Source organism: Cololabis saira, chromosome 19 (genome assembly GCF_033807715.1).
Source record: "Cololabis saira isolate AMF1-May2022 chromosome 19, fColSai1.1, whole genome shotgun sequence".
Lineage (NCBI taxonomy): Eukaryota > Metazoa > Chordata > Actinopteri > Beloniformes > Belonidae > Cololabis > Cololabis saira.
The window spans coordinates 28044731-28061942 of NC_084605.1; the positions used below are offsets into that span (position 1 = coordinate 28044731).

The 17212-nt window shown below is 42.1% G+C and overlaps 2 protein-coding genes across 2 annotated transcripts; both read left to right on the plus strand.

Annotated features, from left to right (window-relative positions):
- Positions 1-730: 730 nt before the first annotated feature.
- On the plus strand, positions 731-9064 carry syt15 (synaptotagmin XV). The gene is made up of 8 exons (XM_061708121.1): positions 731-737; positions 820-1006; positions 4760-4917; positions 5007-5299; positions 6941-7108; positions 7183-7291; positions 7392-7574; positions 8428-9064. The coding sequence occupies exons 1-8, from the start codon at positions 731-733 to the stop codon at positions 8565-8567; spliced, it is 1245 nt and encodes a 414-aa protein (XP_061564105.1). The 3' UTR covers positions 8568-9064.
- An 860-nt stretch (positions 9065-9924) lies between these two features.
- On the plus strand, positions 9925-14010 carry nat9 (N-acetyltransferase 9 (GCN5-related, putative)). The gene is made up of 6 exons (XM_061708892.1): positions 9925-10033; positions 11407-11516; positions 11611-11751; positions 11869-11928; positions 13369-13463; positions 13535-14010. The coding sequence occupies exons 1-6, from the start codon at positions 9957-9959 to the stop codon at positions 13730-13732; spliced, it is 681 nt and encodes a 226-aa protein (XP_061564876.1). The 5' UTR covers positions 9925-9956; the 3' UTR covers positions 13733-14010.
- Positions 14011-17212: the final 3202 nt, after the last annotated feature.

Consider the following 17212-nt stretch of genomic DNA (forward strand, 5'->3'; position numbering starts at 1 on the left):
CATAGCAATGCTGACACCTATTGGTGATTTACTGGTACTAATACCTTAACAATGACACTCGCAATCGATAAGATAAGGATAATTTAATAGCATTTAATAGAGCGGTGTAATAACGTATGAATAATAAAAATCAAAAAATAGTCTGATAGACTGTTTAATATACAACACATGATTTATTTTGGAATACAAAGAACCAACTTGACTATGACTATGCTATGTAAAATGTGAATTAACTTTTATTAGTAACTTTGGTAAGTTTAAGATTTCAATTCATAAATAACATCGATGGAGGGGGGCCCAAAAATGACAGTCTGACTAGTGTAGTCCATTTATTTAATCCGGCTCTGCTCATACTGGGCTCAGAAAGGCTGAAACAGGTTCATGTCTGGCATCGCCGTCACCAGTAGCTGCCCTCTGCGGGTCAGTTCAGCAACCAGCGAGTTTCCAGGTCTTTGAAGAGATGGAGTAACTGGAATTTCAGGGTCAACATTGGCCCCCACGGCTGACTTTTGCCAGGGGCCCCCTCAGGAGGATAATCCGAGCATGCAGATAAAAGCATAGCACGGTGAGAACCCACCAGCTGCGGGAGACTTTCTCAGCGCTCTGGTGTCACAAACGGTTAACTTTAAACTCAGTAACTAATGCTAGATTTCAGCCTCGTCCATGGCCAGTCGGTCTGAGTCAAAGCTGACGAGAGGGAGAGTTGCTGGAGCTGAAAATTGACTCATTCATGCCTGGTGAGCATAAAAGCCGCACCGAAGCCGATACCTGCGGCCGGCGGATCTTATTAGCTGCTGTTTTAGCTGTGTGGTTGTTCAGAGCAGGTGCTGCTGCTGCTGGCCGCGGGCCTGGCTGTGGGCCTGCTGCTGCTGCTGAGTCTGCTGCTGTGCTGCCTGCAGAGGAAGAAGAATGGACAGAGTCAGTACCAGGAGCTGCTGTCCCCGGTACCATCGGTACCAGCGTGCCCCCCTCCAGTGGTCCTGGTGTCTCAGGGCTTCTGGGCCCTGTAAGTACAATAAGCACTCAGCATAAAATATATGCACATGGATCCTCTTTTCTTCAACTATTGATATTCATCCTTAAACATCCACTCAGTTTTCAGATTGAAAAATGCTTAAGATCCAGTTGTATCCGCAGTACTGATCGTACGGGCTCAAACTAGAGCCAGCATGAATTTGAGCCTCTAGATAAACGTGTGCAGATTCTCTCAGAGCAGGTGTGTTTCACAGGGTCATGGAGCCTTGTTTACAACAATACACTGAAATAGTGAACATTTATTTACAGGGTGAAAAAAAGGAAGAAAATTAATATTTTAACATTTACTTTAAATTCTTCCTCTTCCCCACAGAATTTTTTTTTTCTTTTTTATGTTAATTTAATTTCTTATTGCACATCTAGTTTAGCATTTTGGGCCTTAAATACACTCCAAAAAAGAGTTAGTACATGTAGTAGTACGTGGTGCCACTCAGACAGCAGAAGAAAAAAGGATTGATGCTGTTTCAAGCAGATGATTGTAACAAATTTGGCACAAAAAGACTCGTCAGAAAAGGCCTCCAGGAGTGTTTTAGCAGTAAAGATGTTCAACAAATGCCTTGAAAAAAGTTAGTGACATGTCTAAAACAATGTTTCATTGCAGAAAAACCAGAAAGGTTTTACTTCTTCTACAAATCAAACGATTAATGGCATCAGGGACAATTTCAGTGCATAAATGATGCAAACTCAAGCTGTACACCTCTGATCTGTGACCTAGATGGGACTGCATCAAGATCCATCTTTCATTATTATTATTCATTATTAATATTATCTTTAGCATTATATTAACCCTGTCAAGCAGGCTTAGAGGCATCAGGGTGTTTTGCCGGGCGCTCCAGAATAAACTAATCTCGACTGTTTTTGACAGCACAAGAAAAAAGAAAGAAAGTCTAAAAGCTCGGCTCTCTGACAGTGTGGAGTCGATGCTGTTAGTGTAGTGTCGTTAGGTCTGAATGAAAGAAGGAAATAACCACTTTAGAGATTTTAGAGCAGCGGGTGCCGGCCTCAAGACCACATGTTTTCCAGGGGATGTCAATGAGTTCTTAAAGAAGACGATGCAAAACCGCAGTCTTCTCACGTTACATGTCATACATGAAGAAGGAGAGGGTGTGAATACTGCTCTGCCAGAAGTCTGGACCCGTCCCCAACAGACAATTCATGGGAAAATGTTAATGCAACACAACTTACTTTAACTAAGAAGTGTTTGCATGAAGAACTGAATAAACTAACAACTTAAGAGAGCTCACTGTAGTGATCCTCACGGCTGTTTACATCCCGCCTGATGCCTGTGTAAACACAGCGCTCTCTCTCCTGTTGAACACCATTAACGAACATCAGCGGGCCCACCCAGATGGTGTTCACATTATTGCAGGAGACTTTAAAGGGGACCTATTATGGCATCTAATACCTATCTTAAACAGGCCTTGAATGTCTTAAAAACAAGCTTTTGATTGTTTTTGCTAAATAAATTAGAAATTCAGCCTCTGAGCCATGTCTGCAGCTTCCCATTCTCTAACCTCATTATCTATGCAGGATTCTGAGTGGGCGGGGCTATGATAATGAGGTCTGTGCTGATTGGCTGCCTGACGCGATGACGCGAATGACGCGATACACCGCTATTAAAAAATGGCGGAAGCTCCGGCCGGCGGAGTTGTTGTTGTTGTTGTTCTGGCTAGAGTTAGTTGTGGGCGTGGTTTCACGCATCGGAGGCCAACCTATGTAAATCGCTCCCGTCGTTACGTAACGACGGGCGCAGAATCTGAACGGCTCGTAGATCCACATCACACTGGACGGCTCATCCGGGCGGCTGTACAGACACTGCAGAATTTGGTTGCTTTCCTCCTTCTCTGAGTTGGCAGGCTGAGGGGAGACCACTTTATATATGTTAAAGCAAGAAAAAAACTGTTTTTCATAATAGGTCCCCTTTAACAAGAACAATCTAAAGACTGTGCTGCCAAATTTCTACCAACATGTTAAATGCCCTACCAGGGGAGAGGACACTGGATCACGTTTATACCAACATTAAACGAGCTTACAGAGCCACACCCCTCCCTCATCTGGGACAATCAGACCATCTTTCCCTCCTGCTGGCCCCAGTGTACACCCCCCTCAGACGCAGAGCCAGGCCCACTATAAGGACAGTCACAACCTGGCCTGACCATGCACTTCCAGAACTCCAGGACTGCTTCCACCTCCACCAGCTCACCCCCACCTTCACCAGGATCTTCAACACCTCCCTGGCCCAGGCAGTCGTCCCGTCCTGCCTGAAATCAGCCTGAACGATTACCGCCCAGTGGCCCTCACCCCGGTAATCACCAAGTGCCTCGAGAGACTAGTTCTTCACCACATAAAGAACCACCTCCCCCCGGACTTTGACCCCTTCCAGTTTGCTTATCGGGCAAATAGATCCACTGAGGATGCCATTGCCGTAGCTCTACACTCTGCTCTGACCCACCTGGAGCAACAGCAGAGCTACGTCTGGATGCTCTTCGTGGACTATAGCTCTGCATTCAACACAATAATCCCAGACATCCTCATTACAAAACTGACCACCATCGGCCTACCCCCTCTCACATGTGCTTGGATTAAAAACCTTCTCACCAACCGACCCCAGACTGTGAGACTCGGCCCCCACCTGTCCTCCACCCGCATGCTGAGCACCGGCTCTCCACAGGGCTGTGTGCTGAGCCCCCTCCTGTACAGCGTCTACACCAATGACTGCAGTCCGACCCATAACAACAACCTCATAGTGAAGTTTGCGGACGACACTACGGTGGTCGGACTCATCTCAAAGGGGGACGAGGAGCCTACAGAGACGAGGTCCTGAAGTCGACAGAACAACCTCACTCTGAACACCGGAAAAACCAAGGAGATCATCGTCAACTTCAGGAAACACAACACTGACCCAGCCCCCCTCTACATCAACGGCCAGAGAGTGGAAAGGGTCCACACCTTCCTGTTTCTTGGCCTCCTCATCTCCGACAGCATCTCCTGGTCTGAGAACATCACCGCCATCACCAAAAAGGCTCAGCAGCGGCTGCACTTCCTGCGAGTCCTCAAGAGATACAAGCTAGACTCCAACCTGCTGCTGACCTTCTACCGCTCATCCATCCAGAGCCTGCTGACGTACTGCATTACAGTCTGGTACGGCAGCTGCACTGCTGCAGACAGAGAAAGACTCCAGAGGTGAAAGCAGCACAGAAGATCATCGCCCCCCCTAGATCCTATCTAATTATCTGTAGATAGGATCTCACGTCTTGATTTGACTATTTAAAAATGCACCTTATGCACCTTAACCTTTTATATTATTTATATTTCTTGTATCTGTTTGCACTGTCTTGCACTAGAAAGGTGATGCTGCTTTTAATCTCACTGTACCCATGAATAGTGACAATAAAGTATTCTATTCTATTAAGCATTTTATTATTCAGGACACTTAGCAGAATGTCTTTCAAGTGTTGTGAGAAAGAGATAAGAACACGTTAGTATCTCAACTTTTTAGAGAGCTTTGCAGGTCTCAAATGCAAAAATGGATGTAAACTAACAAACAAAATGATGCTGACAGGGAAAAAAAGAAAATACCTTTGCTGCCTACTTTTTTCCCCAACTTTTTATGATTGAGGTTTTCAATTTGAGCCCAAACAAAACAAGAAAACATGGAACTATATAATCATGTCACCTTTCTCCCCAGAAAACTAATTTAATGATATTCTGCTGTATGTTGAAGGCCCAGTGACATCCCCTTCACACTGCCTCCTCGCTTCAGCGCACAAAACAACAAGGATTTGATAAATGATGGAAGGGCAGGTAAAGAAGAGGGCCAGGGGACGAAGGTGGAGCCCCGACGCGACATTCTGGCTCACCGTGGGTCGCTCTCAGTGAGGAGTAGGTCATGAGATGGTCACACATAACTGTAATGATGACTAAAGTCAGAATATGCTTCCCACCAGCTCAGCATCATGTGTTTTCCTCAGGTTGGTACCCGGTCGGGTCGGTGCTGGCCGACCTCTACTCCGTGGCTCCTCTGAGCGAGGTGGTGGCCCCCCCTCCGGGCATGAACACGCGCCTCTGCTTCTCCGTGGACTACAGACACGGCACCGAGCAGCTGATGGTCTCCCTGCTCCGCCTCAGCAACCTGCCCCCTCGTTTCCATGGCAACCTGACTCTGGTGGAGCTGCGGCTTCTCCCTGATGACCGGCGGCCCCGTCAGGCCAAAGCCCGGGGAACCGGGCCCGACCCCGAGTTCAGCGACTGGTTCATTTTCCAGGCAGGTGCTCTGCTCCTCGTATCACACATCAGACACAAGTGTTGCTGCCTGCTCACCTGCAAATACAGGTTCACTTTGTGAACCTCAGCTGTGCTTCTCGGAGGCAACATTAGGTGTCGGACCTGATCCGGAGTCCCTGGAATGAAATGTGATTACTGCAATGCACAAACGTCCTCGTAAAAACAACAAACAAACAAAAAAAAAAAGTTTTGAACTATGATAACAGGCAGCAAGCAACGTTATTACTTCGTAACCCACAAAAAAGGGATTATGTACATTCACTGAGTGAATATTATGAAAGTAAAATATTGGTTTGCGCAGATAAATGTAATCAAAATGCATTTTTATGCAGAAACTAACTCAAAATATTGATTTTATTCCCAAAAAAATAAGAAATGTCCGCCATGTTTTTTTTTTTTTGATTCAGTCCGCAAATGACGACGAAAAGCATTCTGGGAAATTTTCATACCCCCTCGCTCGCCAAGTCAGCATCTGAAATCCCTCGATTTGAAGGGGCTATTCTCAGCCCCTAGCCCTCGTTATGCCCCCTCCCCCTTGGTGAAAAGAGGAATTGGGACACCACTACCTTCACGGGAACGCGCAAAAGTTAGGGTTAGTGAAGAAAACGAGGGCGAGGGAGAGTATTGGGATGCAGCCTTGGTGTGAAAAACAGTACTTGTGAAGTCTTTTTTTCTAGTTTTACTCTCATAATGAAGAGATGATTTTTATTTTAAGGGTGTATTTTCTCAGGGTGCGGTTGGAGTAGTACCCAGATGCAGGAGACCAGAAGGCAGGAGTTCCAAAAATGATGATTTATTAACTTAAACAAAATCAAAAACGCTGCTGAGCAGGATTGCAAAAAAAAATTTTGCTTAAACATGATCAAAACTACAAAAACGTGACATGGCGCATGGAGGAACAAAACACTACGGACCAGCAGGGAGCAAGGGAAAGACAAGACCACATATACAGGACTGTCTCAGAAAATTAGAATATTGTGATTTTCTGTAATGCAATTACAAAAACAAAAATGTCATACATTCTGGATTCATTACAAATCAACTGAAATATTGCAAGCCTTTTATTATTTTAATATTGCTGATCATGGATTACAGCTCAAGAAAACTCAAATATCCTATCTCAAAAAATTTGAATATTCTGGGAATCTTAATCTTAAACTGTAAACCATAATCAGCAATATTAAAATAATAAAAGGCTTGCAATATTTCAGTTGATTTGTAATGAATCTAGAATGTATGACATTTTTGTTTTTTTAATTGCATTACAGAAAATAAAGAACTTTATCACAATATTCTAATTTTCTGAGACAGTCCTGTACACAGAGGTGTTAACGAAACACAGGTGCAGATGATCAGGGCAGATGGGAACAAGAGAAGTCAAGACAAACACAAACACATGGGTTTCAAAATAAAACAGGAACTGACAAAACCGTGACATATTTCTTTTTCACATCACTGTATTTCATCCCAGTTGTGAATAAAGAAATAGCAGCAGACTTAAATATTAATACTGTAATAAATTGTGGAGATTATTTTTTTCCTTTATATAAAATACAATTGCATTTTATCTGCAAATGCATTCGTTGTGATATCGGCGGTGCAACTGCATGTTTCTCCCCAGGTGTCGGGAGCGTGCGTGCGTCAGAGCACCCTGAGTGTGTGCGTGCTGAGCTCACAGCAAGGCGGCAAACGCCACGCTGTGGGCAGGGTGCTGTTTCCTCTGGAGGGGGAGCACGTTCAGGCCGGCAGGGTGCTCTGGAGAGACCTGGAGCCGGAGGAAGATCTGCAGGTACAAACAAACATGCTGAATGTGACACGGAAACAAACACGAGCTGATGACGCCCCCGTGATCTGATCCCTCAGTGTTCAGAGCTGGGCGACATGCAGGTATCTCTGAGCTACAGTTCATCCCTGCAGCGCCTCTCGGTGGTGGTTTTGAGGGCTCGAGGCCTCCAGCTGCACCCAGATGCCGGTATGATGGTTTTCAGGGGGGGTTGTGTATGAACCCGTGTCAAAGGGGCGGCGCCCCTGCTGCCGCCAGTGAGTCCTCCTCATGTCTGCCTGTTCCCCAGGTGTGTGTGTCCAGGTGAGCTTACAGATTCACACTCGAGCGGTGAAGGTGAAACGCAGCTGTGCGGTGAAAGGTGAGAGAGACCTCTTCTTCAACCACAGAATGACCTTTAAACTGCGGCCGCAGCACCTGGATGAGGCCTGTCTGAGGTTCGAGCTGCAGCAGCTGAACAACAACCGCTCAGGTGTTTTTACGATCGTTTTCTCACTTTTTATAACCAACTTAGTTAGTTAGAATGTCGCTCTACAGCAGGGGTATTCAACTAGATTCGGCCGGGGGCCACATCTGCAAAAGGACTGTATGGAGAGGGCCGCACAATTTGAAAATTTGGGGGTTTTCAAAATGTATTTTGCACTCAAAGACGAAGACTTATGTAAATATAATACATTTGTATTATACATTTGAATATATCTAGTTTACATATGAATTATGTATTAATTGTCTCCAGATTTAGTAATTGTGAATGTTAAATATAATATTCAGATAAAGAAATATTATTTTAAATGCAAGTTCAATTTAAAACCATGCATTGTGCAAACTTAATGAAATTGATATTGACCTACTTTTAATAAAACACGCCATAATGACAAAGCACCACTTTCCACCAAGATTTCCTTATTTGAATATTATATTAAGCATTGAGCACAAGCATTTCAGTCCATAGTAGCCAGTTTGATGTTATAAATAAGCAACCAAAATATTAACCATAAGCTCCTTATGACACAAAAAAAAGATTTTTTTTTTAATCAAACACCCCCTTTTTTGAAATATGACCAGGGGCCACATAAAAGCTCCTGGCGGGCCGCATGTGGCCCGCGGGCCGCCAATTGAATATCCCTGCTCTACAGGGTTAAAGGGAGTGCTTAGTGGAAATTCTGTTTCTCATGTCATGTAGGTTTGCTTATTTATTGACGGCAAATCACCTGCTAGAATAGTTTATCTTTTAGAAAAAGGTGCTAATAAAAAGTCTGTAAAAAGTCAGGACTTTCAGAACATCTGCCATCCTCAACCTGTTTCCGTCTTCGTTGTGTTCCCAGAGCCTCCGGCCCTGCTGGGAGTGCTGGTGTTGGGTCCTTTCATGTACGCGAGGGGGCCTCAGCTGCAGCAATGGATGGACATGGTCGACCCGGCAGAGGAGCCGGTCAAGCTGTGGCACGGACTTGGCAGGGCCACTTAAGACGCCTCATTTAAACCTCAAATAAAACATTTCCTGCCATTTGTGAATGTCAAGGCAACATTTTTTGCTATGCACTGAAATCCAAAGAGGATGCAAAACTGTCTTCAGCCCGCTTGACTGTACAGACTCTTTTTCAGCGTTTCTCTTTTGGTTCGTTAACACAGTGTCATCTAGAGCTACACAGCTCAGGGTCAGATATCGTTCTCACAAGTGTGGATGGGCCAAAATGTTTGCCTAAAAAAGTCAGGTGAAAACAGACATGAAGCTCTATTTGCAGAGATGTGTGAATCAGAAAGTTTGAGTGAAGTCTGACAAATGAGAAATCAAAACCTTGAAAACACTTAGAAGACAGAAACACATTTGAGCACATGTAGAAAGTATAAAAGAAGACAGCTGGTAAGAGAGGAAACTGATCATTTCAATCGTAGAAACTATTCATAATGTGGTGACGAGGCATAACCGTATGTAAAGACCTCTCCAGCAGATGCTCCCAAATTTCTTGCTCAATTTTATTCTCATGACACAGTGGGATTCACATTTCATGTTGATAACATTAACAAGAAAACTCCTGCACACCTTCTTCTCACTGTTCACTTGTTTATTAGGCCATAGTTTCGGTCATAGACCTTTTTCAAGACATCAAACTGATGCCTCGAAGGTGTGCGGGAGTTTTCTTGTTAATTTTGGCTGCTGCTTTCCTCCTCCGACGCACCTTTCTGCAAATCCGGTGTGCAAAAAGTTTTCCACTTCGGATATTGATAACATTATAAATCACAAATTTCCTTTCTGATTTTGCCATTGGCATAAAGTTCGGTAAATATGTTTCTTATAAGCACTCAGATTCATTAACGGGCCCCAGGAGGGACCCCAGTTGTTGTCCAGAAGGCATCACACAGGGTTAGAGGGAGGGACTTTTTGCACATATTGTTTGTATTCACAAGCTGTAAAAAGAACTTATTTTATTAATGTCAATGACACATGTTATAAAATTAATTATTCTTGTTATTTTATCCAAATGGTCATCGTAACAATCATAAAATTGTATCCTAACAAGATTCAGTCTTTAGCTTGTTATGAGGTTTTCCAAATGACCACTTCTATACACAATATGGTGTATATGCTCAGCAGATGGGTTTTACTCTGTAAAACTTTAATCCAACCGTGATTTGTAAATTGAAAATGATTACATGGATGTTTATATTTAAACGTCAAATAAAATAAAAATGTCAGAAAGAGAGCAGTCTGAATCTCATATGCAGTACCGGTCCTGAACAGCAGGGGGAGCCTCTCGCCTCCAAACCGCTCTGCGCAGCCGCAGTTTGAACCGTTGACAGAGTCGATGCGGAAGTGCTGCGGTGACAATCAAACCACGTGAATCTGCTAGAAAACATGAAGATAAATGATAACACTTTACTGGAGGGACAAAACGTCCTGCTGGTTCCTTACAACAGCGAGCACGTCCCCAGGTAACAGACACCTCACCGCCGTTAGTCCACTCACTCCGGCCACGTGGCTTCTGAAATAATATAATAATATATCCTCTTGATGTGTCTTAACCTCTGATACTCAAACTGACAATTACTATTATTGTTGATGTTGTTTTTGTTCAATAGTTATATGAAAGCAGTCTTTTCCTGCTGTTACAGTCCTTGTGAAGTTAACTAATGTTTATTTAGATTATTGGATAATCTCCTGTTTACTTTGACAGTTAACTGTTCATTTGGTTTGTCAAAGTAACAAACTTGAAAAAGTTACTTCACCTTTCCAACCAATAGATCGGACATGTTAAATGTCAAAAGTGTTCAAAGGAAAAACGGGAGATCATACAGGTTTTGGTTCTTCTCTTGGATGAAATGGACCGATTTCTGTCTGATTGGCTCTATCGCAATAATCTGCTGATAGTTTTTTTTTTTGTTTTTTGTTTTCATTTAGCACATGCTCTTCTATATTCTCAGCATTCAACATGTTTTTTAAAATTTATTTTTCACCAAATGCATCATTTTAAAATCTTAGATTACTGAGAAATCCACAGTTTTTACAATCACATCAGTCAGCCAGGATAACAATCACTGGGAAGTGTGTTATGGGGGTTTTCCACTGTGGGTACAGGAAGTATTGTGGGGAAAAGAAGTTATTGAGTATCTGTCAGTTATTTATTTATCTTAAAATACAATGCACAACAATCAAAACATGTGAGACACTATCCAGAATTTAAAACAGCATCACCCAGCTGAGCATGATCAGTGGTATAAATAAAGACAAACAAGAAAGAGTGTACGGTAAGTATAAAACCAGCGGAGCACACACTCTGCAGCCACTGATGTCTCTCCCTTGGTGGTTGATTAAATACATTTAATTGATTACAGTTCTCAGAAAGAGACTCAGAATCAGCCAAAGTCTTTATGGACAGGTCAGACGCCAGGAAAATCACAACTCTGAGTTGGTGCATGTCTAATCTTTTTACATGAGTTTACTTGAATTAGTAATTATTATTATTACTATCAAAAATAGTTTATATTTAATCAGTGAGCCACTGATCATCTTCATCTTTACTACACATGAAATCATTATAATATACTATATGTGAAAAATGTCGAGTATCTCAAGCTTTGGGGGTGTACCGTTTTTTTTTCTTAAAAAAAAAAAGATATAAACTATAATATATCAGAGCTGTACCTCATTTTGTTCTTGAGTGCAGTACATGAAGTACATGCGAACAACCTGACTGTAAATAAGTATTCGTTGATATGCAGCAGCGCCCTCACTCAGACACGAGTGGCGTTCTTTGGCCCTGGATGAAGTTGTAAATTGAGGTTGTGCATCCACCTGTTTCCTCCAGGTACCACGAGTGGATGAAGTCTCCAGAGCTGCAGCAGCTGACAGCGTCAGAGCCGCTGACCCTGGAACAGGAGTACGACATGCAGAGGAGCTGGAGGGAAGACGACGACAGTCTGTGCTTTTCACTCATAAATCACTTGTGAACAGCTTCATAAATCCCTCGTCAATATTTGAAGTCATGCACAGCCTTGTTCAACCTCCACAGAGTGCACGTTCATCATTTTGGATAAGCAGCGGTGGGCAGACCCCAGTGTTGCCGAGGAGCAGTGCATGATGGGAGATGTGAACATCTTCCTGACCGACCCCACAGAGCCATCCCTGGCCGAGCTGGAGGTCATGATAGCAGGTGACGTCACTAAACGCCTGTTCACTCTCACGTTCGTGCAGCCAGTCTTCTGCTTCAGGGGTTTCTGCATTTCTCTGTTTCAATAAGTCTTTTTTCTCTTATCTTGTTTTCTCACAGAGCCACGTTACAGAGGCAAGGGCATCGGGAAGGAGGTGACGCGGATGATGATGTCCTACGGTGAGCAGCTGTCGTCATGTCACCTATTCACCAAACAGCTGTTGTTATTTACAGCTGAACGCAGCCGTGTGCTCCTGTACCTGCTCAAAGAACACCTGAACTGCTGCTCTTTCAGTGTAAAAGAATTCTCTGGTTAAAGAAACAAGGTGCCTGCAGCAGTTAGAAGTGCAGGTATTGCGCATCTGTAATGTGATTTTATGCTCCCTCTGATATTTTTACACTAAAAGGGATAAAAAAAGATAAGATATTCCTTTATTGTCATTCACATAGTGGAGTCTAGGAAAAAAGTGCTGCATGCAAAATAATTATGAAATAAGAGAAAGACATCCCACCTGACTATTCCCAGTTCCAGGTATACAGGACTGTCTCAGAAAATTAGAATATTGTGATAAAGTTCTTTATTTTCTGTAATGCAATTTAAAAAAAAAAAAAAAAAAAAAAAAATGTCATACATTCTGGATTCATTACAAATCAACTGAAATATTGCAAGCCTTTTATTATTTTAATATTGCTGATTATGGTTTACAGCTTAAGATTAAGATTCCCAGAATATTCAAATTTTTTGAGATAGGATATTTGAGTTTTCTTAAGCTGTAAACCATGATCAGCAATATTAAAATAATAAAAGGCTTGCAATATTTCAGTTGATTTATAATGAATCCAGAATGTATGATTTTACATTCTGGATTCATTACAAATCAACTGAAATATTGCAAGCCTTTTATTATTTTAATATTGCTGATTATGGCTTACAGTTTAAGATTAAGATTCCCAGAATATTCTAATTTTTTTAGATAGGATATTTGAGTTTTCTTAAACTGTAAGCCATGATCAGCAATATTAAAATAATAAAAGGCTTGCAATATTTCAGTTGATTTGTAATAAATCCAGAATGTATGACATTTTTGTTTTTGTAATTGCATTACAGAAAATCACAATATTCAAATTTTCTGAGACAGTCCTGTATAGTATACACACATGTGGTGAAACACAGACTACACAGGAGGTTGAGGTGGAGAATGGCCGGTGCACCGTAGGCAATGAGACATTTACAGGTGGTTATATTGGACGTAGTGTTTCTGGTTGTAAAGAGTTTATTGAACATGTTGCACAGAGTTTGTTGTAACTGGAGTAAACTGCAACGTCTGCGAGTGTCTGTGTGGGGAGCTGATGTCTGACAGTCTGACAGGACGAAGGACCTGCGGTATCTCTGCTCCAGAGGTGCAGCAGCCGGTGACTGAAGTGGCCGTGCAGTGGTGTCAGAGTCCTGCTTGGGGTGGCGGGGGGGTCTCCAGCATGGCCATCACCCCCCTCCCTCACCACCTGCAGGCAGATCCGGTCTCCGTCTCCTCCTGCGCCAGCAGGCTGCAGTCGCCTGCAGATGAAACTCTGCAGTTTCTCTCCGTCGTGTGTGATTGTGTTTGTGGTTGTTTCCTCCAGGACTCCAGAAACTCGGGATCAAAAAGTTTCAAGCAAAGATCGGTCTGGACAACCAGGTCAGCGTCTCCATGTTCAAGAAGCTTCACTTCGAGGAGGTAAGAAGACGATTGTGTTGATGTGCAGCAGCTGGACTGCAGAACCAGAACCAGGACTCTGTCTGCTGCAGGTGTCGGTGTGCAGCGTGTTCAGGGAGGTCACCCTGGAGCTGACGGTGAACGAGTCCATCCGGCTGAAGCTGCAGGAGCACGTGGCCCACGTGAACGAGGGAGACTACAGAGAGACCTGCAGCCGCAGACAGGAGCTGTTGTCACAGAGAGGTGCCGCTCCGAGCCGCCCGACCACATCTACAGACTCGCCGCAGTGAAGCTGGTCAGTCCGTCCTCGGGATTTTCCTATTTTTGAAAGCTTAAAGCTTCACCACATGGACTAGTGGACAGTTCACTAACGGTTTAGTGAAAGAATGAGACTCAGATTCAAGCGGCTGAAGTGAGTTTCCTCCGTGGTTGTAGCTGGACTCCTCCTCAGGCACGGTGTGAACAGTTCAGGCATCCGGGAGACACTTACTGCTCCTCCACGTCAGAAGGAGCCGGATGAGGCGGACGCCTCCCCCGGGACGTGTTTCAAGCATCAGGACGCCCCGGGACAGACGGTGGTGTCTGTCGGCTGGCTCGGGAACTCCTCAGAGTTCGCTCGTCGGTGTTTGGGAGGAGGAAGGCCCGGTCCTCTCGTCTGCTGATGCTGTCTGTTTCTTTCAAATGCTTTAAATGAAATGTTGTCTGAAAACACAACTGGATTTGAGGTGGAGAAAGATATATTTCTACTATTACTTCACATCACTTCCGTACTACGTCTTATGTTTATGCAAAAAAAGATGTTTCTAATATTTATCCTAATTCTCTCGTGATGCGGTTAATTTTTCTGAATTTTAATTTTAGCTGAAAACCCGACGGCTTGTAGTGATGTTGAAGTGGACACTGGAGCTTTACTGCTCTCATGTCTCTCACATTACAAACTCAAGCCTCAGCTGAGAGTACTTGTTTGAGGCATGGAGCATGAATGCTCCTACTGAAGTCCCCGTCCCGTACAGGAGACCAAACATTCATGCATTCATGTCCTCCACCAACCACCTCTCCCCCTGCAGCCAACACTCACCACAACAGAAGAATCAGTTTCTCTGAAATTGTTCATCCTCTTGTTCTCTCTCCTCAAACTTCCTGCTCTCCGGCGAGAGTCGACACATTAGATGGAAATGTAATTGGTTAGAGCGGTGGTTGCTGCTCCGTAACGGGCCGTTTATGGTTTCAGGCTACAATCAGCAGATGAGCTCCTTCAGTCACTTTCATGGTTCTGATTATGAGGAAATGAAAAATGATCCGTCACAAATTGATATATTTGTCATTTGTCATCCAGAGCTCAGCTTTTAGACTGAAAATTAATTGATGTCAAATGTGATTTTTACATTTGTCGTGTACCAAACAGTCACCGCTGTACCAGTAACTGGTCTGTCACTGGACAAATAAAAGTCTTGTTGGGTATCTTATTTTACGGTTTCTTTGTGTTTTGATTATTTTTTCAGATTACTGTGCATAATCATCCGTGCCCTTTTTTTAAAGCTTTTAATTTGTAGGAAACATGTTTGTTCTCTGACGTGTCTGCTGAAGCCAAAATATTTTGATTGGGATTAAACCCTCTACTTGGTCAGATGACAATAATCTTAAACCAGATGATAAATGCTTTTAAGAAGGTTGGTTTCAGTTGATGGTACATGGGTAGGACGCTGTGAAGGTCAACAAATGTGAAGACGCATGAACACCACGCGGTATCTGGCCACCACGACAGACCAGGGGCAAGGTTCCCTTCTCACAAGATTCACAGAAATTGAAATGCCAAAATAATTCAGACCTTTTGCAGATGTATGGAAAACCTGCTCACCTGGGCCTTTACAGCAACATACTGTATGCAAATATGTTCAGTAGTTTTCTCAGAATTATGTTTAAATGTGCAAAAAGAAAGAGATGAATATGCTTCAACTGGGGTTGCAATACATCATCTTCAATCAAAAAATAATTTTTTTAATTGAAGCAACTTTTTGGGATTGAATATTAATACGGCCCAAACACAAAAAGATTAATTCAAGCAAAGAAAAAATGTTCAATCAAAAAATAATTGTTGCAATGCAATTTTTGGGGGGTCTCAAATACTTTTTGGGCATTTCATCTTTAATATAATATTTTTTTTGATTGTAAATATTTGTTTTGTTTAAAGCAACTTTTTTTTTATTGAGTAATAGACAAAAATGTCCACATAAAAATATTTCAATCAAAAGAAAAATGTCAATAAAAAAAAACATTTTCAATTAAAATAAAATCCACTTCAATCAAAAAAAACTTTCACTTAAAGAAAATGTTCAAATATTTTTTTGCATTCAAACACTTATTTGGTTGAAAATGCTTTTTTAATTGAAGTGCAGGCTTTTATTATTAAACATTTAACTTTTTTTTTAATTTGAAGACACAAATCTACCTTCTAGTCGTCTGAGAAAAAAAAGATTAAAAAAGGGCTTTTAAATTGATTTTACACTAATTACAAGTAATTATACTAACTTTCATCATCAATCCTCTCCAGTTAACTTACAATAAGACACTTTTAACCTCATGTCAGACGAATAACATTTGACCTCTGTAGCAGACCTATAACAAAAAATAGGTTTGTACAGTAAATCATATTTAGATATACTTTCATTAGCATACATATAAATTATCACCATTATGACCATTACTGCTGTGTTGGCATCCACATTTCTTAATTAATATCAAACTTAAAATTATCCATTTATCCTACCTGCTCCCCTTAGTTTAGTTTTGCTTTTCTCTTTTTATGTCAGTATAATGTGTCGTCTCCACTCTTGACTTTGTTGTATAATCATAAAAAAACGATTTTTTTTTTTTAAATTACCCGATGCATTCAGTGACAAGAAATTATTTATAGACTATTAGGGACTAAATTTGGGGTGTTTTCAACACATGATAAACACCTATGATTTTGTATGTTATTTAACCCTTCAGTGCCTGAAATATGAAGTAGTACTCTGACAATATTTATATTTAAAATGGAAAAGTATGTAATCTGAACCAGTACGTGCATGTTTGCTTGAATGTAAATAAATCATAATTATATGTGCAACCCATGTTTTATAAAATTTAAACTCGATTTAAGAGAAAACCGGTCCTCTCTTTCCAGTCAGGTGTTTGCTTCAATGTAAAGAGACGACAGTCACATCTGTAGCGTATATGCATAGCCGTTTAATGACGCCGGCAACGTTGAGCCTGAACAAAAGCTGCACAAGAACCGAAGCACAGACGCTTCCCAGTCTGACGCTGAATCACTAGAAGACGAAGAGACCCCGTCTTGAAGTGAAGTCTGACGCACCATGTGCGTAAACTCGTGTCTCCAGAAGTGACGTCCCCCAGACTTTACAAACCTCCAGACATCAAGTCAGAACTGAGGCTGATCAAAGATGTCTTGTTGGAGGTTCATATAGATACTCAGAAATAAATAAAAGCTAATGACAGCAGGGAAACGCAGCCAACCAGCAGCATCATTAGGGTCTGACCAAGATTTCTGATTAAATTAATCATTATGCTCCTTGAAGGAAGAGTCTGACTGATAAAGGATTTTAAAGACCAACATTAGTTTTCAAATTTGCTGTGAACATGAAGTCGGCTTGCAGTGAGATCTTGCTCTCTTTTCTTTTTTTGGACACTCTCTTACTAAGTGTCTGCATCTTTGTCAAAATGACAATTACACCTGCTGTTTTTTTTTATTTGGCATATTAAAAGCAGCT